Source organism: Rutilus rutilus (assembly GCF_951802725.1).
Source record: "Rutilus rutilus genome assembly, chromosome: 10".
NCBI lineage: Eukaryota > Metazoa > Chordata > Actinopteri > Cypriniformes > Leuciscidae > Rutilus > Rutilus rutilus.
Genome location: NC_140215.1, coordinates 40,726,103 through 40,749,554, shown reverse-complemented (window position 1 = coordinate 40,749,554; position 23,452 = coordinate 40,726,103). Strand labels below are relative to the sequence as shown.

General features: G+C 38.2%; 1 protein-coding gene across 2 annotated transcripts in view; it reads right to left on the bottom strand.

The window, feature by feature from the left end:
- The window catches only part of crfb4 (cytokine receptor family member b4), a 43,100-nt gene that overhangs the window by 11,743 nt on the left and 7,905 nt on the right, over positions 1 to 23,452 (bottom strand). For both annotated transcript variants that reach the window (XM_084421126.1, XM_084421127.1), the window contains exons 4-7: positions 10,541 to 10,695; positions 8,658 to 8,802; positions 2,085 to 2,211; positions 1,607 to 1,773 (exon numbers count right to left, since the gene is read on the bottom strand). In XM_084421126.1, the coding sequence (XP_084277252.1) occupies positions 1,607 to 1,773; positions 2,085 to 2,211; positions 8,658 to 8,802; positions 10,541 to 10,695 (594 nt within the window). The remainder of the gene's footprint in view (positions 1 to 1,606; positions 1,774 to 2,084; positions 2,212 to 8,657; positions 8,803 to 10,540; positions 10,696 to 23,452) is intronic.

Below are 23,452 nucleotides of genomic sequence, written 5' to 3'. Positions count from 1 at the left end.
AATGGGCTTGAATGGGCTCTTTGCCAGACTACTTGCAGAGCATATCTAAATTTGCCGGAGGTTTGTCTGGGTTTTCCCAGGCTAGCTGTGGTCAATAGCTTCTGTATTGCACAATACCCAATTGCATACCCAAATATAACTTTTTAACATCTTAAGTTGAAATAACTTTACATAAAAAATATATATATGCATGTGCATCAGTATGTTAAGAAGTATGTTTGATTGTTTAAAGATTTATTTTGTTTTTATTTATATACTAAAACTGTGTTTTTTTGTTTGTTTCCTCCGGGCAACACTGTGCAGTTAGACCACTTTTGTTGAGGCAATATCATAGGGTGCATTGAAGTTCTCCTGGGAAGTTTGTTTTTACAAGTTTGGAAAACTCAAAAAATTGACATTATATGTGCAATTTATGTTTCATTATTATTGTTGTTGTTATTATTATTATTATTAATATACAGAGAATGATGCGAAATGTAGTTTGGTCACTCATGCCTATCAGCTCATAAGCTGGCTAAATGAGTTATCTCTCTTCTTCATTAACAGTACACATAATGTGTACAAACTACATTGTACTGTCGGCATTCAGAAATAAATCCGATAGATAATGTATAATTTCGTTCAGCTCAGACACTTCAGATGTGCACTGTTCACCCCTTGATGGTTTTGAATTGCTTGATATGATTGAAATCACTTTGAAAAGGAAGACATATGTTTAGATTAAGATTAATGCTTACAATTAAAGTTACAAAAGTCATTCATTCAAGAGCAGAAAGTGATTTTCTTTGTCTTTTGTTCTTTGATTAACATGACAGCGACACTAGCCTAATAAACCTGTCTAAGAGTTTATGCACGGATCCAATATGCTGTTGCACAATATGCGTTATCTTTCTCAACTATTTATGTTCCAAAACTGACTGTGTTTACCTGAATACTCGCCAAGACGGTCATTTTGACATAATTTTGTATGTATTTAAGCGCAGTAAGCCGGTAATTTTGGTACTTGCGACTCACAAGCTCTTTGAGAGTCGGCTTTATGTGTGCTCCACATATATAAGTACAAAACCTGCAGGAATTAGTAAAATTATGTGCAATACAAGCACTATTTAACTGAGGCGGGTGTGTGTCACTTCACTGTTGGAGAGAAGAGAGTGAGAACGCACATCTGAAGTTATCGACTGTGCCGCTGGAAACAAAACGGACCGGCTCGTCTGATTCCGGACCCTGGTCGATTACCGCATTTCTATATTTCAGTTTTTTTCTTTTTCAGACATTTACAAAGTTATCACAAATTTTGATTTGGCTCTGTCATTAAGGAGTATGAAGTGTAGATTGATGTTAGAGAAAAAAAGTAATTTAAACCATTTTGGCACAAGGCTGCAACAACAAAATGTGAAAAACTGAACGGTTCTGGTTACTTCTGTATACGTGTGACATTAGCGGGATAGAAGTCATTGATGTCCAATGTAGCTCAAGATCCTCTAGAAATGTCTACTTGTGTTCGTCTACTGAGTGGACCAGACAAGTTTCAGTGGGATGACTTACAAATATGCCTACTGCCAACAGAATCAAAATAAGCACAAATATCAGAAATGAAATGACTCACTTATTTCATCCACTGCAAACTCTCCAGTCTCCACCCAATCAGACGTCTCTCCATGTAGTTCTGTCTGAACGCGAAGTTGGTAAAATCCAAAACCGCTAACATCATTAGTGAAATCACAGCTTAGTGATGAGCTGCGGACACATACTGGGTCATAACCTCTCCACATTCTACACATACAGGGAGAAAATGAAACAACATTACAGAAATCGCATAACCAGACTTTCATCAACCCAGAAAAGCAGATTTCTACTTCTAAAAACCCTCCAGTACATCATTATAAGTGCATTAATATACACAAGTTTGCTCTTTGTGTTTTATTATACAGATTTTCCTCTTTTTTTCAGAGACAAGAGCAGCCCACCGATGTTTTTAACCAGGAATATTCTAATAGTATGAAGCCATTTAATTATATTTGTAAAATGTCACGCATATTATTTTAACAGTAAAAGTTAAAATGAGTGCATCATAATTAACTTACTTCAGTTCAGCGGTGTAGTTAAATAGTTGATTAGTGGTGTTTAGTGGCCGATCCCATTCCAGAACTAATCCCATGTCCAGAGACTTCACAGTCACATTCTCAGGGATTGGGACTCTCTCTGTTAACACTCAAACACACAGACATACACACATTAAAACAAAGCTTTACTAAAATACATCACTGGAAAATACACACTGCCACCATATTCATATGTATTATTCCTCTTTTCCACATACTGTATGAAAGTCATGAAAACCCTGAAATAACACAAATGGAAGGAAATTATCTAGTGACCAATAAATGTTAAACAAATCAATTTCCTAAAGTGGATACAAATAACAATAATACATTTCTGTGCCTAGGAGGGGGAAAAAGAAGAAAAAAGTGTATATGTTATTACTTTGTAAGGAGACACATTGTGTATTTTTCAACAACTCGTGATACAACACAAAAAAACATACGTTTGGTCAATGATCTTCACTGCAACTCTAGTGTGTTTTTATAGGCCTGAATACATAATAGGGTTAATTATAATACAAAATTGAGTTCATATTCATGAGTTTAAATATGAGTGGTTAAGAGTTTTTAAACACTCAGTCCAGAGAAGTGTGTGATTGTCTGTTGGTGTGAATGTTGCTGTCTGAATCAGTCATTAACATTATCAGGAAGTTCAGCGATCATTTACTGTCAGAGGTTTTTCCCGGAACCCGTTTGACGCCACGACTAAAGTTTGACAATAACAAAGCATTGTCAAAGAATGATATGAACTAGTAGAGTTTTTTATCATCGTCGTTCATATTATTACAGAGGTTTAATTCGTGTAAAGTCTCTATAACATGAATGAAACTCACCTGCGGTGACGTAGACGATATAAAACAACGAGACCACAGACAGACAGGAGAAAACGGTCTTCATTCTTCTTCAACGGAGCAGATTCACCTTTATAAAGTCCAGTTTGTTATAAAGTGCTCTCTGAGAGCGCGTGCACGGTGTGTCGTGTGTGTGTGAGAGAGAGATAGAGAGTGGGGAAGTGCAGTCAGTCTAGAAGGAAAGCGAAAGAAGTGTGCTGATAAACTCGCATTAGACCGTATGTACGAGAAACCCCGTGAGAGGAGGCGGAGTTATTAACAACACCACAGCGTCTATTTCTGTCCTCGTGTGGTCATTTATAGGCTAGATTAAGAGTTTATTTGCTACAAAATTTTTAATAATGATTAAAAAAATGCTGTGTGTTGTAAATGCGCTGTATGTTTTGTATTTGAATATGAATATGAATGGTTATGAATTATGTTTCGTTCCACTTCTGTTATATTGTTGAGTTTGTTACACTCTTCTTGAACGCTCATAATTTTATTTATTTATTCAGCATTTGTCAAAGTTGATATTATTAGTATTTTAAAGAGATAAATGGATTTAGGATTTTGTTAAGGCTTTGTACTACATTAACTATTTTGAATTTCATATAAATAAATACAGTAGGTCTATATGACATTAAATGATAGTCTTTCCCCGTTTAAAAAAAAAAAAAAAAGTTGCCAGCCAACATCAGCATTTTTGATCATTATTTTCTCAAATGTCATAGCCCCCAGAATATTTTGTTGCATGAATATCTGAACATGCAACATATCAAAAGAAAGAACAAAGCCTCTGCTTTTAAACAAAAACTGTTTTATTCTAGCTTCATGCATTCTTTTTTTACACTTGAATATGGATAAGTTTCACAAAAAAGAGCAACATTTTGAGCAAAAAGCTGAGAAAAACGCAAGTCAAGTCAAGTGTATTTGTATAGCGCTTTTCACAATACAGATTGTATCAAAGCAGCTTCACAGTATTAAATTAAAATAATACAACAAGGTTTGTTTCTAGTGGAATTTATTGATTGATAAAATCAAATTAAATATCCCCAAAATATCCCCAACTGAGCAAGCCAAAGGCAACAGTGGCAAGGAACCGAAAAACTCCATCAAGTGACCTAATGGTGTCCTAAAACTCCATCAGGTGACCCAATGGAGAAAAAAAAAACCTTGGGAGAACCCAGGCTCAGTCGGGGGCCAGTTCTCCTCTGGCGTTTATGAACTAGAGGCCGGATTGTAGTTTGAACTGTAAGATTAAAAATATTATATGAATGCCTGGCTGAAGAGATGCGTCTTTAATCTAGTTTTAAACTGGGAGAGCGAGTCTGAGCAACGAACACTATCAGGAAGACTATTCCAGAGTTTTGGAGCTAAATGTGAAAATGCTCTCCCTCCTTTGGTGGATCTGGATATCCTAGGTATGACCAAAAGCCTCGAATTTAGTGATCTTAAAGAGCGCGATGGATTATAGGGTGATAGAAGATCCGTTAAATAGACTGGAGCTAAGCCGTTTAGGGCTTTATAAGTCAGTAGCAATACCTTGTAATTAATACGGAACTTTATAGGTAACCAATGCAGTGATGATAAAATCTGTGTTATATGATCATATTTTCTTGATCTAGTAAGAACTCTAGCGGCGGCATTTTGGACTAACGCAAAACAACGCAAGTGTAATTTAACAAAATTTAATAACATTTTACATAGGTCTGAATTCAATTTTTTTTTAACAAGAATTGAAAAAGGAAAATTTATCACAATTATAATGTTTTCATGGCAGATTTTGTATTTTCATGTACAGACATGTCTTTTCAAACAGCAGATTTTTTGTTCTGAATTCTTAGACTGCAAATATCCAGTTTTTAAAAGTAGGCTACAGAAGAAATTCGGAACATCAAATTCAATATTCTAAAATTCAAAACGCAGAAATTCAGACCATACAGAAAGTAGGTCAGAGGTCAACCAGAGATGACAGGGAGGAGAGGCTCTCAGAAAAGTTGAGCTGAGCATTTTAGCCAATTACAGAGATGCAGTAGTTTTCTGGCCGAGCGTGGTACTTAAACATTTATAATAATAATAATAATAATAATAATAATTCGTTACATTTATATAGCGCTTTTCTAGGTACTCAAAGCGCTTTACATGAAAGGGGAATCTTCTCAACCACCACCAAAGTGCAGCATCCACCTGGATGATGCGACAGCAGCCATTGTCAAGGTTCATCAATCCGTGTGTTCATTTTGTGTATCTGTTGGTTGTTGTGGGTGTGGGGTCTGAGTGTGTAGTGCTTGTTTGTTGCTTAGTAACCAGCTGATCACTTAATCAGCCCGCAGCTGCAGCTAGTTACTTCTGTTGTTAGCTGCCTATATCTAGCGGGAGTGATTATTGCCTGGTGTCGGTTCGTCACTCTTGTTTGTGCTCTCTTACCCAGTTCCGGTGCCTGAGTTTCCTCACAGAGTTATTTCCTCGATCTCGTCTGTGTTTCCAGACTTCTGGAGATCATTTAGGAGTTCTCTTCATCCAGTTCCAGTTTGGCATCCACGCTGGATTTATTCATATCACTCATCCTCTCCTGTGAATTTGTATCCTGGTCGGCCGCCTGCTATACGTGGTGTTTTGAGTGTTATCCCTGTTTCTGCCTGTCTTCAATAAACTGCTTGCTTGCATTTGGATCTACGACTCTCATTCTGACAGCCATATTGCGGCAGAACGCCCACCACACACCAGCTTATTGGTGGAGAGGAGACAGTGATGAAGCCAATCAGTATATAGGGATGATTAGGAGGCCATGATGGACAGAGGCCAAGGGGCAAATGTGGCCAGGATGCCGGGGTTACACCCCTACTCTTTTTCAAAAGACATCCTGGGATTTTTAATGACCACAGAGAGTCAGGACCTCAGTTTAACGTCTCATCTGAAGGACGGTGCTCTTTGACAGTATAGTGTCCCCATCACTACACTGGGGCATTAGGACCCACACAGACCCCAGGGTGAGCGCCCCCTACTGGCCTCACTAACACGTCCTCCAGCAGCAACCTGGTTTCCTCAGGAGGTCTCCCATCCAGGTACTGACCAGGCTCAGCCCTGCTTAGCTTCAGTGGGCAACCAGTCTTGGGCTACAGGGTGATATGAATGATTTATGATTTATATGTATTTGTTAGGTTAGCATTCTCAGCACGTGAAGCGGTCTCTGGTGTTTGTTTTAAAGTATATTTGGTGTGAAAGTGATTAGCATGACACAGTGTCTACAGGATGCAAGTGGTGCAACAAAAGACAATAGAACCCATAGATTATTATCTGTAATATATTGTTTACACTAGATGCGGCACTGTGTCTACACCGGACGCGACACCGCAACAGCTTGAAGCGACCGTGGCAAAGAGCTTGGACTACGTCAGAACTGCGTCAGAAATAGAAAAGGGAATCCGTTTGCTGTTGGGAATCCATCCCGCCACTTTCAGTGTAGAAGACAATATCACTGATTATAATCAGTGGGTTCTATTGTCTTTCATCGCGTTGCATCCGGTCTAGATACGGTGTAAGTGTCACACATAACCCCATAATTAATGTAATCCTGCTTCATTTTGTGATCGGAATTCACATCAGATTCAAGTTGGATGTAAGTTCACTCGCTGGTGTTTGTAAACTGTGTTTTAAGCTGAAGACTTGAACATTATGAATGATCATTAAAGGTCCCCTATTATGCAAAATTCACTTTTGCATGCTGTTTGGACATAAATGTGTGTTGGCAGTGTGTGTACACAACCACCCAATAGTGATAAAAATCCACTCACTCCTGTTTTATTAATCCCCATAAATCATCAGCAGTGTCTCCTAACGACCTGTTTTCAGATTGCGGCTTTAGTGACGTCACTAAAGCCACAGGCCCCGCCCACGAGTGTTGACAGACAGTGCCGTTTTAACATAGACCCGCCCTGATTGAGTTCACAGCGAGTTGTACACATCCGCCAACGCTGCACTGACGAGAATGTCTCCAAAGCGTTGTAGGTGTTGTGTGGCTGGATGTATTAATCCACATAGCTCTCTCTCTATTTACTCTCGAAATCTGAGGCAGCCGCTGAAGACGTGGTGGAATTATTTTGTTTTCATAGAAAATGCTCCCTCAACTCTACCGAAATTCGTTTACTTACGCACTTCTTATACTGTGTTTACTCAGCGCTTACGGTGATTTTCTGGAGTAAAACTGACGCTTCATCTTTTGTGTGATGTACAATAAACTTTACTAAACTCATCTGTATATTTTTGATCATCATTCGGACCTGGTCCGAAACAGCAGACTTTACGGTGGTATGTAAGTTAGTATGTAGTGGATACATACAAGCAGATGACAAATATGTTATAACCGTAATTAAACTAAACTATACCTGTTCCATCTCCATACAGCACTCTGACTCTGTAGGCATTATTGTCCGACTCCGAGTCGAAATGAACACCGTTACTGAGAGTTTCTGATATTATCATCATTCCATGAGATGAACTTGTCCTGAGACTGAGCATGAGCTCATGAAGCCCCGCCCCCTGTGCCGCAGCAGCAGCAGCTCATTTGCATTTAAAGGGCACACACTAAAACAGCGTGTTTTTCTGAGCACCAAAAAGTGACAATTTAAACATGCTGTAAAAAATGATCTGTTGGGTATTTTGAGCTAAAACTTCACATACACACTCTGGGGACATCAGAGACTTATTTTACATCTTGTGAAAAGGGGCATAATAGGTCCCCTTTAATAAAAATACAGTCAGTCATTGTTTGTTCATAGTGCATTAACTAATGTTAACAATATTTTAATAAAGTATTAGTAAATGCTGAAATTAACATTAACAGATTAATAAATGCTGTATAAGTGCAGTTCATTATTAGATCATGTAACTAATGCAACTAATGAACCTTATTGTAAAGTGTTACCTCTATTTCTTAGCCAATCAGAAACTTTCAACCTGAAGCAAGGACGTAGCTTAGACCTTGGTGAGGGGTATACAGTAACTGCTGTGTGTTTGTGTGTGTGTGTGTGTGTGTGTGTGTGTGTGTGTGTGTGTGTGTGTGTGTAGGGTATAACTGCTGTGATCTGTGTAACTGTAAGCAGGGCAGTCTACGAACTCCTGTGTGAGTCTTGAAGCTGACTTCTTCCTGATGAAACTGCAAACTATCTTCAGTAAAACCTTTCTTCAATTTATTATAATTCTGACCCCGGGTCTTCATTCATCATATCTGGTTCTGGGCCTGACTGTAAATCCCCTTACACCAACGTTTTCGACCATCAATATACTACATTATATTCATGTCATGCAACCTTGTCAACATCAACTCAGTTTCTTCAGCACCCCAAAATACAATGCCTTCTTTACAGCGGTTTATGAATCTGCACATGAAAACGTCATTTGTGTTTGTCACAAGCACACTTCGATCAGAGTGGAACAGATGCCATTGAAGTGTTTACATGCCTGTTTATTGATTAAAATCTGCATAAACACCACATATTGTACTATGATTATGGTAACTATGATTATGAGCTTAATTTCATCTATTTGATCTAAGTGTTGTGTAAACATGAGGTAAAGTTTGGAATATTGCCTAAATCTCATTATAATCTCATTATGAGGATGCATGCAAATGTAGCCTTTTAGAGAACATCACAATAACTCAATCAGTAAATGTGTAAAGCACAACTGAAGAACACAAACAGGAATATGGGTGAAAGCTTACTGCTTACACCTGTGTTGGTTACACAGGTCATGTTGCTGAACTGGCTTGTTTTTTCATCGTACAAAACCGCCACTTCGACGCAGTAGTTCACCAAAGGCTCCAGATTTGGTAACATAACTCTGTTCTGCTGTTTTATTAGTTCTTCCTGTTGAGAATAAACAACAAAGACACACTGAGCATGAAATAGATATCTTATCCTAGTTAGTTTGCTATTAAAGGGGAAATGTGTGTTCAAATTTGGAGGTTCTGTATTTGGTATTGAATTTATAGGATAAAAGAAAATTCCAAGGACCCCCTCAAAGTTATTGTGGGTGGGATAATGAACACAATATGCTTGTTTTATTGGTGCAAACTGTCCCAATCTGTAAATGTGCACTTTTCAATAATACAGCACAACTGTCTAATTGACCTTAAAGTCCCTGTAAAGTCAAAATTAAGTATGTGTTCTGAGTTTGTCACACCACTGAAAAATGTGTTATTAGCCAGCAAGCCAAATTTGATTGATACAAAAAGCAGCCCAGTAAATAAAATAAGCTATCAAAATCTTGAAAAAATGAGCAGTGATCTCTGCTTTCAAACACAGCTGGCTGTGCTGAAACCACGCCCACTCGCGGGAAAGTTGACTCGCGGGCACGCACTGCCGATGATGGCACCAGTTGTCGGCGCGGCAGGAGGATGAAGGCCGAAGCGGGAGATAGTCGGCTCGGCCCCATTCACCAGTAACAGCGGATTATCAGTGAATCCCAGTTGTCTCCGACGAAAGTTTATAAAACTATCCTGTGTAAAATGATCACTACAGAAGTGGGTGTTGGTGGTGATCCTCAGCTCTCCATCAAGGTGGCTCTTCACAAAATTAATCCACCTCTTGTTGATATGATCGTTGTTCGGAAATTTAAATAAGGACACCGATCTGTTTTGTAAGTGATCGCATCCAGGTAATACGCATTTCCGTGACGAAGGCATAGCTAGCAAACTGTAGGCTGTAGTAACTAATAGTACTGAACTGATAGACAATAGTACTGACAATAGAACTGATCGGGGAGGGGCCAGCCTCAGCGGCTCGAGTGCGTCATCAAGTAGGGGCGTGTCCAGGAGCTCAGTGGCTCCAGTGCGTCATCAAGTAGGGGCGTGTCCAAGAGCTCAGCGGCTCCAGTGCGTCATCAAGTAGGGGCGTGTCCAAGAGCTCAGCGGCTCCAGTGCGTCATCAAGTAGGGGCGTGTCCAGGAGCTCAGTGGCTCCAGTGCGTCATCAAGTAGGGGCGTGTCCAAGAGCTCAGCGGCTCCAGTGCGTCATCAAGTAGGGGCGTGTCCAAGAGCTCAGCGGCTCCAGTGCGTCATCAAGCCCCCGTTTTAGCCCCGCCCAAAGAATCAGGAACACAGCAATGGTGAAAAACTGTGTAACGGTCTAACTCCACAATTCAGTACTTCACAGGTCACAGTCTTTGTAATATGTTTTAGCAATACATTTCTAACATTTATAATGTGTTTAGAATTTTTTTTTTTAATTGAATTGCCTTTACAGGGACTTTAATGTAAAAACAAAATGTTTAAAAACACTATAAACATGTATTTTAGTTTCCCCCAGTCAAGAACAAATCCTTTGAACTCAACGGTATTCAGAAAAAAACAGACATAAAAAAAGGAGTAGCCTATAAAATAAACTAATTATAATGGCATTCATTACAAACATTTATTTTAAAGCCTAAACTAATTTGTGTTGAGCTCCTCTCTCATTCGGCACGAATCCCAGAAGGCTTTGTACTTCACTCGTGTCCCAATATCCATGTAAATCAGCATCTTTCACATGCGCAGAAATGTGTTTGATCTGTTGTACAGATGTAGCCTGACCAGCACAAAAACTTTAGAAACCATTGCATTCATTACCTTTTTAGCCTCTCCTTTTTTCCAAAAACGGATGAGGTATAAAACCTGTCTAAAGACATCCCTCAAGTTTCTTCTTCCAATTGGAGGATCAGTGATGTCAACTTCGGTTTGTCCTTTTCTGCTGCTCAGTTTGACACGAGGAGCGCTGATCTCAGCTGCACAGACAGGGCAATGCTTTATTATACATGTATAACAATAAAATATATTAAATAAAACAGTTAAAGTGAGACAGAAAATATGATTATTAATCAAATGATTAATATTTAAGTGTTTGATATACAGTGCATTCAGAAAAAGTCAGCTTTTTGTTGCAGTCTTATGCTAAAATGCTGTATTTTTTTTTTACATTCCTCATTCAGTAACCCATAATGACAAAGCAAATGACAGATGTGTGATGATTTTGTAAAAAAAAAAAAAAACACAGCAACATTGAAAAAGTGAAATGTCGCATTTATATAAGTATCCAGACCCTTTATATTTAGCTAAAGCATCACTGGTAGCAATAACAGTCTCAAGTAAATCCATGTCTAAATCATCCAGGTAGTAAAATATTCAAACAAACTCTATAGGGGCCGTTCGATATTTATGGAATGGACCACCGGAGGAAAATAGGGGAGGGTCATGTCTTTTTAGTCTAGGGGGAGGGTCACCCAACTTTTGTATTCTTGAAAACAGCAAAATTTCAAAGTGGCTTGTTTGGTGCATATTTTTCCATGTAGCTCTCTCAGTCTCGGCCCCCCATCGCTAGCAGATGGGTCTGACCCAACAAAAATCACACCATCCCCCACCCCCATGATGCACCACACCTGACCCTACCCCCACAATCACAGGTAGGCTTATTGTGAACAACAAGCTATTTAAGCTCTTGTGAATGTGCAGAGATTCACAAAATGGATCACAACAAGCTGAGGACGAAAATACAGACCTCTAGCTGGAAGCACAAAAACCAAAGAGTTTCACTCCAGACGCTGTTTTTTTTTATAGATTATAAAATTGACGATTCAAAATTACGAGGAGTCCAGAGAGTGTTGGAGGAGTTGCTGGTACCCTATGAAGACAAGCCATGTGGTCTATTATTGGATATGGATTTTGCCTTCAAACTGTTTGCGTAATTTTTCGAGAGACAAACAATCGAAAAAGAATGGTTGAAGAGTAGGCCTAGTCCACAGAGCCTAGCCTAAAAAAAAAAAACTATTTAACTATTTATGTTTACAAAAATCATTTTGTAAAGGAAAATACAGTTCAGTGCAACTTGCACAAGTCTGTCATATAGGCTTCATAACATTATATTGAGAACTCAACTGTAAAAGAATATTGTGAATTCTTGTTGGCCAGTGTTTCAGCACGACGAGTGCGTTGTGGCGGAAAAAGCGCGTCTACGGATTCAAGAGTCAGGGGGCCAATTCTGAAAAGGGCTTCCGTTAAGACTTTTGCGGACATGTTTTGGTACAAGCTGTCACCCTATTTTTTTAGTTAGAAGACACCCATAGGTAAGATATTAGGGTGGTTGTCAAGCTGATTTTTTTTTTTTTTTGTGACTTGTACAAGCAATTTCAGGCCAATTTTTTGGTTTCCTGCTCAACACGACATGCCAACAGTAAATGTTGAATATCTCCACAACCACAAGGACCATATTCATAAAAATGGTATCAAATGAAAGCCAACACTCATGGGATGTCTACTGAAGTGTCAGAATGAACATTTATTGTACAGTGTAAGAGACAACAGAACTAGAACATGAAAAAAACAATCTCCGCCTAAAGAGAACCAGTTTTCAAAGTGAATATCAGCTTGGAAACATAACCTAGTATCCCAAAACCTCTATCAATCAGTACCCATATCTATGGGAATGAGTCAAGCCAAGTTTAAAGCTTGTAGGGAGAGACAGTGCAATGCTGCACAAGTTATAATACTTTAATGTCAAGGCGGAAATTTAGAACTGTAGATGATGGTCTATGGTGCTTTTTGACTTAATTAGTGTACCAGGTTGTAACACAAATTATATTTAATTCACATATCACTATAGTTATTAATTCCATCCTAACAAAACTGCTCTCTCACTTCTTTAGGGTTAGGGGTTAGTAACTAGTTAGTAGTAATAACTATGTAATAGTCGTATGGCAAAGGTATGTTTTCCCCCATCAAAGCAGTGGCTCTCAGGTTGGCAGAGGTTGGCTCTCAGGTTGTCAGTCTCATCCCTTTGAGACTGAATGGATTGAATAAGCAAGGTCAAGCTAAGCGCAATGCAAATAATGGTGTGTGTCTATTATATTGCAAAAATATTGCACAATATTATACTACAATAATCTCCAGAAAGAGCACAAAGACACCACTTCCTGAAAAATCACTTCAATCAAAGGGCTTTATCTTGGCTGTATTTTCCATATTTGTCTTGACAAATGAAACATTTTTCCCAATCAATATCTCTTCTGTAGAAAATTAGCGCTATATGAAATATTAATAATCAATAATAACTGGTTATAATTGATTATGAATATTTGGATTAGTTAATATAATTAATTTTACTGTTGTAAATTAATATTACAATCAATTAACCTATTTGTCCCATGAACACTCAGGATCAATTGTTTATTAACTCTAAGAAATGTACATTTCCGGGGCATGGGAAATGTCTTTCTTAATTTACAATACTACTAAGAGCAGTAACCAAGCTCTAAATGATTAGTGACTCCAGTTATGAGCTTGAGACACGGACAACTTTACGTGTAACATGAACAAGATTTTATTAACTAGTCTAAACACTTAAACTACTCTAACATACACACACATACATGCATACAGTTTACCAAGGGAAAGAGAGCTGAAGCAGAATACAGGAAAGCAAGAAGTTATAGCATTGTTTGAAATTCAGCAGATCAACAGCCTTGAGCAAACCATCAGTTTAGTTCTAACACGCCCTTCTTTAAAGGGGTAAGGATACTTAATGTATCAAATAATGAGACTAAGTTTAATACTTGCATGTCTCGCCCATTTGAATTAAACTGTCCTGATGCAATTTGTTGAGGCTCCAGTTGATCTTTGCTGAGGTGGTCTTGATGAGAGAGAACCAGTGGGAGTCAGAGGATCTTTGGTGAATGGAAAGACAAGGCCGCAGCCTGGCACAAGCTTGGTGGGTCCTTAGAGGCTTCTAGTTCAGCATCATATTCACATCAGCATTTCAGTACAGGAGTAAGAAGGGCTAAAAGCTGATCAGTGACTTTAAAGCGTGAAGATGGCACAACCTCTGGAGGTGTGTGAGCCAATGAGAAGATTTCCCTTTGGAGGGAAATTTTACGACCCTTTGTGTTCTAGCAGGGCATTTGAATATGTACTTTCTTCTTTTTTTTTTTATAATTTATATTTTTTTATTGTCTTTTTCACAATGTGAAATTTTACAGATAAACAAGGCAAACACAGCCAATACTTTAAATCAGTCCCAACAGGTTTTCCTTGTATGCCCCTCTTGATAAGACATTTGTTTCTGAACATAAAAAAAAAAAAAAAAAAAAAAAAATACAATAAAATAAAATAAAATAAAAATAATAATAACATTTGTAGCTTAGAACCGGGGTGTGGTATGTGTTTATCTTAGCGACAGTCCTTGTATAGTAAATTTGTTTTTCTCATCCTCCTACTCGGTACATTAAAAAAGTATTCTTAAACATTCAGTCCTTACAACAAACCCTAAACAAAATCCATTCTATGTTGCCTAATATATTTAAGCCATCCTCTCCAGATACTTTTAAATTGATCAACTTCCAATCTAATGGACGCAGTTAGCTTTTCCATATTGTAAATAGTTAACATTACATCAAACCATTCTTCCACTTTAGGCACCAAATCACTTCGCCACCTTCTGGTTATTGCTTTCCTACTAGCCAACAGCATTATTCGTAGCAATTTATAATCATCCCTTCTTTTTAAGTTAAGACCCTCAACTATCCCAAGATATATAATTTCAAAGTTGGTTGGTACTTTCATTTCTATCACCTCTTCAATTACCACTTTTATTTGTGTCCAATATTGAGTTATAAGGGAGCATCCCCAAAAGATATGGAAGTGATTTGCTTTAGTTTCACCACACGATCTCCAACATTTGGTATCTCCATGTTTTCTCTGTGCAGGGGTCGCAAAAAACCTTATTATATTCTTCCATCCATATTCCCTCCAAACTGAAGAATTTGTGGTTTTCCACTGGTATTCATTTATTTCCCCCCAATCCTCCCCTGACAACACTATGTTTGCCTCCCTCTCCCATCTCTCTTTAACATATACTGTGTTGTCTGCTTTCAAGTCCTCCAGAATTTTATACAATTTAGAAATGACTTTCCGTTCTGTCTGTGACCTATATGCTTCCATCATTATTTTTATGACCCCTGGCCATGTTGAACCTAGTTTAACTTTTTTAATTTCTTCTCCCAAATAATGACGTAGCTGTAGATATCTATGAAAATCTTGCTTCTGGAGGCCATAGATCTCCTTTATTTTCTGGAAACTCATTACAGTTTGATTTTTAATAACCTCCCAATACATTTTTGGTCCATTATTCCACAATTTAAACCTTCCATCCAATTTGTTGGGTGTAAAATCTATATCGTGTGCGATCCACCTCAAAAACCTACAATGACCCGTTAACTTGTATTTCTTCACAATGTCAGACCAAATTTTAACAGAAAGCTCCAACCATGGATTTATTTTAAGTTTCAGATGGGACCTCAGTGTTTCATCGCATAAAATAGCTTTTATCGGTGGCCCCTCTATTAGTCTCTCCTCAATGTCCTTCCATTTTGCAGAATATTCTGAATCCCACAGGTTAATTAAGACCCTCAACTGCGCGGCCTGAAAGTAACTTTTTAGACAGGGTACCGCTAGACCCCCGCTCCCCTTAGGTAATTGTAATGTTCTATATTTTATTCTTGGCTTAGCACCCTGCCATATATATCTAGATATAATTTTGTCCCACTCTTTAAATTCTTTTCCCGTTATCTCAATTGGAAGATTTTGAAATAGGTAAAGCAGCCTGGGTAAAACGTTCATTCTAATCACTTCAACTCTTGATACCAAACTCAAGTACGGTATTAAGTTCCATCTTCCCAAGTCTGTTTTAATCTTTGATATTATTTGGTCATAGTTTGAGGTTTTCAATTTTCCAAGTTCTTTCGGTAAATTAATACCCAAATACTTCATAGACGTCATATTCCAATTAACATTAAAACTCTGTCTTATAACTTGATTTGGTTCATAGTTGAAGGTTATGACTTGAGTTTTTTGGACATTAACTTTGTACCCCGACAGCCTACCAAAATCCTTAAAAGTATCCATCAGTACAGGCAATGACAGATCGGGATTCTCCAGATAAATCAGGACATCGTCCGCAAACAAAGCTATTTTCTGTTCTAACCCTGCCATTACAATACCCTTGATGCTCTTATTTTGTTTTATCCACTGGCTTAGTGGCTCCAGAAAAACGGCAAATAGCAAGGGGCTTACCGAACATCCCTGACGGCAGCCCCTTTCTAATTTAACGATGTTAGATAAACTACCGTCAACCTTGATCCTTGCTATAGGGCCTGTGTACAGAGTCTATGGTCTCAATGCACCTTTCGTGAAAGTTAAACCTCTTCATTACTCGGAATAAGAAATCCCACCTTACGGAATCGAATGCTTTTTCTGCATCCATCCCCATTATTAATGCTTCTAGTTTATTATCACTAATATATTGCATAATATGCAACGTTCTACGAATATTGTCATGGGTTTGTCTCTTTTTTATGAATCCAGTTTGATCTAAACTAATAATGTCGGGTAAAAAATTTTCAATGCGCCTGGCCAGAATTGCTGTGAATAATCTATAATCTATATTGTGCACACTTATTGGCCTATAGTTTGAACAATTGCTTTTATCTTTGCCCTCCTTAGCAATCACGGATATGATTGCTTCCCTCCAAGAAATAGGAATAGCCCCTCCTTTCAATATCCAATTAAAAGTCTTGTGTAATAGTGGAATCAAAGTTTTTCTAAAAGCTTTGTACCATTCTGAAATATATCCGTCTGCACCTGGGCTTTTATTATTTTTGAGTTTAGAAATTGCTAAATTTATTTCTTCTGCCGTTATTTCTGACACCAATGAGTTATTTTGTTCTTCTGTTATTTGTGGCAAATTTAAACTATTTAAAAATTCATCAATCTGGGATTCATTATTATCATGAATCTGGGAGTACAACCTGCTATAGTAGAATTCAAAACTCCTATGAATTTCTTCTGTCTTGTGCACCACATAATTTGTCTGTGGATCCTTAATTTTGTATACATGTCTTCCCGTCTCCTGTTTTTTAAGCCTATATGCCAGTAATTTTGCAGATCTACTCCCAGCTTCATAATATCTTTGTTTTGTATATATCATTTTCTTCTGAATTTCTTGTGACAAAATCTCATTTATCTCCGCTCTTTTCATTTTAATTTCAGCCATAATTTTGCTGTCTACTGTGTTTTTATGTTCTTTTTCCAACCTTTCCAAATCACTTTGTAGAATTTTGAGCCTTTCTTGTTTCTTTTTCCTCCTAAATGCAGATCTTGCTATCAATTTCCCTCTCATAACTGCTTTGCACGCATCCCACAATATTGATGGAGAAACCTCCCCATTATCATTTTGTTCCACATATTCACAAATCTCCTTTTCAATTTCCTCCTTCATTTGGCCATTAAGCAGGCTTGAGTTCAGCCTCCATACTGTTTTTTTCTTTTCTGTCCCCAAGGATATATTTAAATATATTGGACAGTGATCAGACAAATCCATCACTCCTATATCACAGCTTTCTATTTTGTACCTATCTCTTCCATAAATAAAAAATAGTCAATCCTTGAGTACACCGAATGTGGTGCCGAAAAGTAGGTATAATCTCTCTTAGCTGGGTTTAGTTCCCTCCAAATATCCAAAATTCCCAGATATGATATTATCTTCTTAATTTTTTTGCCTATAGCATTTTTCTGCTGTGCTTTTCCTGATGAGTCTAGCTGTGCATTAAGTCTCTGATTAAGATCCCCTCCTCCAATTAGCATCCCCTCTCCCTCTGTTGTCAACAGATCAAACACTTGTTTAAAAAATTCCCAATCTGATCCTGGAGGGGCATATACGTTCATTAAGGATACTAATTCCCCTTCCAATCTGCCTACCACCAAAACGTATCTGCCCTCTTTATCTTTAATTATCTTCAACATTTCAAAACTAATTCTACTTGATATCAGGATTGATACCCCTCTTCTCCGGCCCGACTTATAAGATGATGAAAACTCCTGATTATAACCCCCTCTCTTCAACTTTTCATGCTCTTTATCCGTTAAGTGGGTCTCCTGTAAAAAGAGTATCCCAACTTCTTCTTTCTTCATTTTACTAATTACCTTGCTTCTTTTAACTGGGCTACCCAAACCGTTAACATTATTCGAGGCTACTTTCAATTTACTATTTCGTGTCGTCATTTACCAAAACATTGTTGTTTAAACTCAATGTCTCTACCCCCTTTGCTACAAACAAATGAACCACATGAACAATAATTAACTCTTGAACAAAGCAAAACGTTTTCCAAACCTGAGGTTTTACAGTCTTCAACCTTTCCTGAGCTCACTCCAAGCTCTGAGGGATAGCCCCTGTAGATCAGGGGGCCCTCATGACCCTTTTGGGTCCTTTTCATCAGTCAACTCTGCAAACATATTCCCCAAATACAACTTAAAGAAGTAAATTTCCCTTTGTCCGCACTTGTCCTCGGCTGAAATCAAAGAAAAGAGAGAATTGCTCACCTAGACCATACTTATTCAACGCTGAAATACAATGCAGAGAATTTGTCTTATTCCCCAATGTAGAATGCTACCGATTACTGAAGTTTGATGGGCTTAATCTTGTACTGTCTCCGTAGATCTTCTAAAGGCTTGCAGTTTCTCCTTGTATCCCAAAGAAGAAGTCTCCATCTGGTCCTCCTGTCTGCCTGCTCCCCTGCTGGAGCGCCACATCCGACGTTGAATCTTCTCCAGTGGATCTACAGCTGTTTTAACAATACGCACCGGAAATCCTCTTTCCACCATGTCTCTTGTCGCCTCTGCTGCTGAGTTATAGAGGCATGTGTCTCCCTCGTAGAATACACGAAACTTCGCGGGAAACGGTGTCTGAAATCTGATTCTGTTCTCTCTCAGTACTCTCTTAGCTTCGGCGTATTCCTTTCTCTTTTTCATCACTTCCGGTGCGTAATCGTGATCAACATACACACGTTTCCCTTCAAAGAGGAACCCTTTTTTCTCCCATGCCTTCTTGATAATATCCTCTTTACATTTGTAGCTTAAGAATTTCGCTACTATGGATCTTGGTGGTGCATCATCAGATGGGCGGGGTCCCAGCGATCGGTGGGCTCGCTCCAGACTGAGCTGGTACGCTGGCGGTAACTCAAGCTTTTCTCTGAGTAAAGCTTCCACAAAAGCCCCCACAGATTCTGCATCCTTTTTGACCCCCTCTTTGATCCCATGCAAACGAATGTTGTCTCTTCTGGCCCTTCCTTCTTGATCGATTTGTTTTTCCTCAAGCTTTCTGTGGAGTTTTATGAGCTCACCTGTAACTTCCTCGATGCTCAAAACTCTCTCCTCCGTGTCCCCGAGTCGTCTTTCAGCTTCATCAATTCTGTCATTCGTCTTTCTAAGATCTTCTCTGATGCCGTTTAGACCTTCTGCTGTCTCACGTCTAAACTCCCTTATCTCCCGCAGGACTGCCTCTAAATCCGACATTTTTTCTTGTACTTGCGTTGTTCCGGATGATAGCTCCGCCGCTAACTCCAATGCTAACTCCACTTGCTCTCCGTCTTCGTTCCCGCGTTGTTTAGCGTTTCCAGCCTTCCTTCTGGTTTTCCTTCTTGACATATCACCCGCCCCCCGATATTGTCGTCTTTAAATCATTTATGTTACTCAGGCTTTAGGTTTACGGGGCAAATTCTGAACTTTTAACGGGGAGCTGCTTCGCTATGATGTCGCCATGTTCGACCCGGAACCGGAAAAAAAACTGAATATGTACTTTCATTGGGTGTTTAAGAAAAGAATCTTTAAGATTCTTATAATACTAATGCATCACAAAATTAGCAACATGTAATGTAAATTAACAAATCGGAGACGAAGATTGGATTTTTTAGAGACCAAACATGCCGCACATATAATGTTGGTTAACCATAATATGCAAAGTCTGAAACATTAACCCAATTGAGTTTACAAGAATACAAACGCCACATAAAAGGGAAAATCATGAGATGGGAAAATTAGATACATGTTTACACATTTATCAAGTGGTTATATATAGAATATATATAGGATTAACAGGGTTTTTATTTTTCTTCCTCTGCAAGAATTTAAGTGAGAGTCACAGCTCTCAGGACATTCTTTTCGATCATAAAACCCAGTCTCAGTGTGTGTCCTGTAACAAGACACTGCGTCCTGCCAGTGTGTTAGCTTCATTTAGGGAACGTTTCACAGGCCTTATTTGGGAGAGTGAGTTTGCTGGATTATTCAATAAATAAATTAATAATTTGTGTGTGTCTGATTGGTCCAGACGCTACACTTCCTATTTGTTTTTCTTTGGATGCTAGGCTTACAGCTCCCTCTGGATCCATGTTATCTCATCTGAAGGCAAAGAAATTTTTCACTACACTAGTCTGATTGGTTTCTGAGTGGATCACTACAATGTCCTCTGACATAAGCTGAGGGCTTTGCTATCTAACAAACTTATTAACACTTTTAGCTATAGCAGACTGTAAAATAGGCTGCTGTGCAGCAAATAAATTAAAAACATAATATTTCCATTACACATCTGCACAAAACTTAATTTACCTATTAGTAAGCTAGTAATTATGGAAGTAAATTAGCCTAGCTATACACTCACCTAAAGGATTATTAGGAACACCTGTTCAATTTCTCATTAATTCAATTATCTAATCAACCAATCACATGGCAGTTGCTTCAATGCATTTAGGGGTGTGGTCCTGGTCAAGACAATCTCCTGAACTCCAAACTGAATGTCAGAATGGGAAAGAAAGGTGATTTAAGCAATTTTGAGCGTGGCATGGTTGTTGGTGCCAGACGGGCGGTCTGAGTATTTCACAATCTGCTCAGTTACTGGGTTTTTCACGCACAACCATTTTTAGGGTTTACAAAAAATGGTGTGAAAAGGGAAAAACATCCCGTATGCGGCAGTCCTGTGGGCGAAAATGCCTTGTTGATGCTAGAGGTCAGAGGAGAATGGGCCGACTGATTCAAGCTGATAGAAGAGCATCTTTGACTGAAATAACCACTCGTTACAACCGAGGTATGCAGCAAAGCATTTGTGAAGCCACAACACGCACAACCTTGAGGCGGATGGGCTACAACAGCAGAAGACCCCACCGGGTACCACTCATCTCCACTACAAATAGAAAAAAGAGGCTACAATTTGCACGAGCTCATCAAAATTGGACAGTTGAAGACTGGAAAAATGTTGCCTGGTCTGATGAGTCTCGATTTCTGTTGAGACATTTAGATGGTAGAGTCAGAATTTGGCGTAAACAGAATGAGAACATGGATCCATCATGCCTTGTTACCACTGTGTAGGCTGGTGGTGGTGGTGTAATGGTGTGGGGGATGTTTTCTTGGCACACTTTAGGGCCCTTAGTGCCAATTGGGCAACGTTTAAATGCCACGGCCTACCTGAGCATTGTTTCTGACCATGTCCATCCCTTTATGACCACCATGTACCCATCCTCTGATGGCTACTTCCAGCAGGATAATGCACCATGTCACAAAGCTCAAATCATTTCAAATTGGTTTCTTGAACATGACAATGAGTTCACTGTACTAAAATGGCCCCCACAGTCACCAGATCTCAACCCAATTCGCTCCGTGCACAAAATGGCGACCGTTGACGTTTCGAACTTGAGTGTGTGGGCCAGTACTTCCGGTGAAAACTTCCGGTGATCTGACAGCGAGAGCGGGAGACAACAGCGAGCGAGTTCCATTACCACAGCGATATTTTTCACATTGAGTGTTTTTAGGATTCAAGAGAGGTGACTTGCCTTTCAGAGGGTGACAGCCTCAGCACTTCATTGTTGTGTGCCGTTATGTACAGTTTCGTCACGTTACAACAGAGAAGTCAGTTTTCATGCATTCCCCGTTGACGTTGCGGTACGGGCTGAGTGGATACAGAAGATCCGGAGGGAGGACTTCAACCCGACCAAATTTTTAAATGCATATCATTTTCAGTGTATTTCACCTGTGCGTTTCTATGCTTTTTATTACTGCATTTATTTTGTGCAAGTGAGATGAGTTAAGACCATCTGTTTAATAAATCATTATCTGTCTGGTGTTTATATGCAGCACATACAGTATTGTACTACGTGTAAAATATACACAAACTTACCCATATTAAATTGTTTGTGGTACCTACAGTTAAAAATGTAAAATATGTGATAATAATATTGATCGAGCAATTGATGGAAGTAAAAACAGTAGTCAGATTAATGAATGAAATACAACTGTTCACGAACAGAAGATTGTATTTGACTCATGCTGCATACGCAATAACAATTATGCCTACTGTAAATGGGTCAATGACGTGACGGGTCATTTTTTTTTGTCCAAAGGCCTTAATAATAATAATAATAATAAAAAAGCAAATATATAACATCCAAAGTATGTAAGGTAGTACAACATGATCTCTTTTACTGAATCCAAAAGGTTTTAATTATATTAAACTACATATAAAGGTATTTTAAAGATTTTGAAGTGTCAAAAAGTAATTCGGTAAAACCGATATAGTAAATATTTAAATGGAATAATATTGCTTTTAATAACTAAATGAACTACAATAATACAAATATTAAGCAGATAAGGCTTTTTTTTTTTACATTTGCCCCTTTCTCCTTCCCCTCTCCTATATGTTGGAGTGTTTAGAGTAGTCCAATAAATGATTACATTTATGAGATTAGTGATATTTTGGTTTAATATTTCTTCTGTGGTACACACTATATACACTATCTCAACATCAATGTCAAATCAGTTTTTAACTTTCAAATCAGTGGTTAAACCGAACGACTTTTTTGGTGACATTTTTTCCATCTTGTAAAAAAAATGACAAATAACTTTGTTAATTGATTGTACAAACCACAAAATCTTAAACTAAAAAAACTAAGTAAACTAAAAAATGGTTTCAAATATAGTTATATCTCCATTCTGTTTTTTTACTTTTAAAAACCTTATTCGTCAATGACCCAAATATAGAGTTATAACTACGATTAGAGTTGTTTGCATAAAATGCACCGTGAACATTCACATGTTTGCCCTGTGATAGGCTGCCTACAATTTATCTCCATAAATACTATTTTCTCAATTCTGCGCATATATTTTTTACTTACTTACATCAATTGCTCGATCAATATTATTATCACATATTTTACATTTTTAACTGTAGGTACCACAAACAATTTAATATGGGTAAGTTTGTGTATATTTTACACGTAGTACAATACTGTATGTGCTGCATATAAACACCAGACAGATAATGATTTATTAAACAGATGGTCTTAACTCATCTCACTAACAAGCGCAGTAAAGTTTGCAGGAGCATTCGCAGCATGTTGTGCCATTGTTGTAATATTATGTTTAGATTAAGATTAATGCTTACAGGAGCATTCAAGAGCAGAGAGTGATTTTCTTTGTGATTTCTCTATCACTTTAAATATGAATCGCGTTTCTGTGTGTGAATGAATGAACAGCTTTTACCAAACTCTATTGCTATACTGAGATGAGTAAAAATCGACTACAAAAATCGGATAGATTATAACGTTTTTACTGTAAAATACTGCCACATCTATATATATCAGGGATCTCAACTCTCACGCATTGAGCGTGAGACTC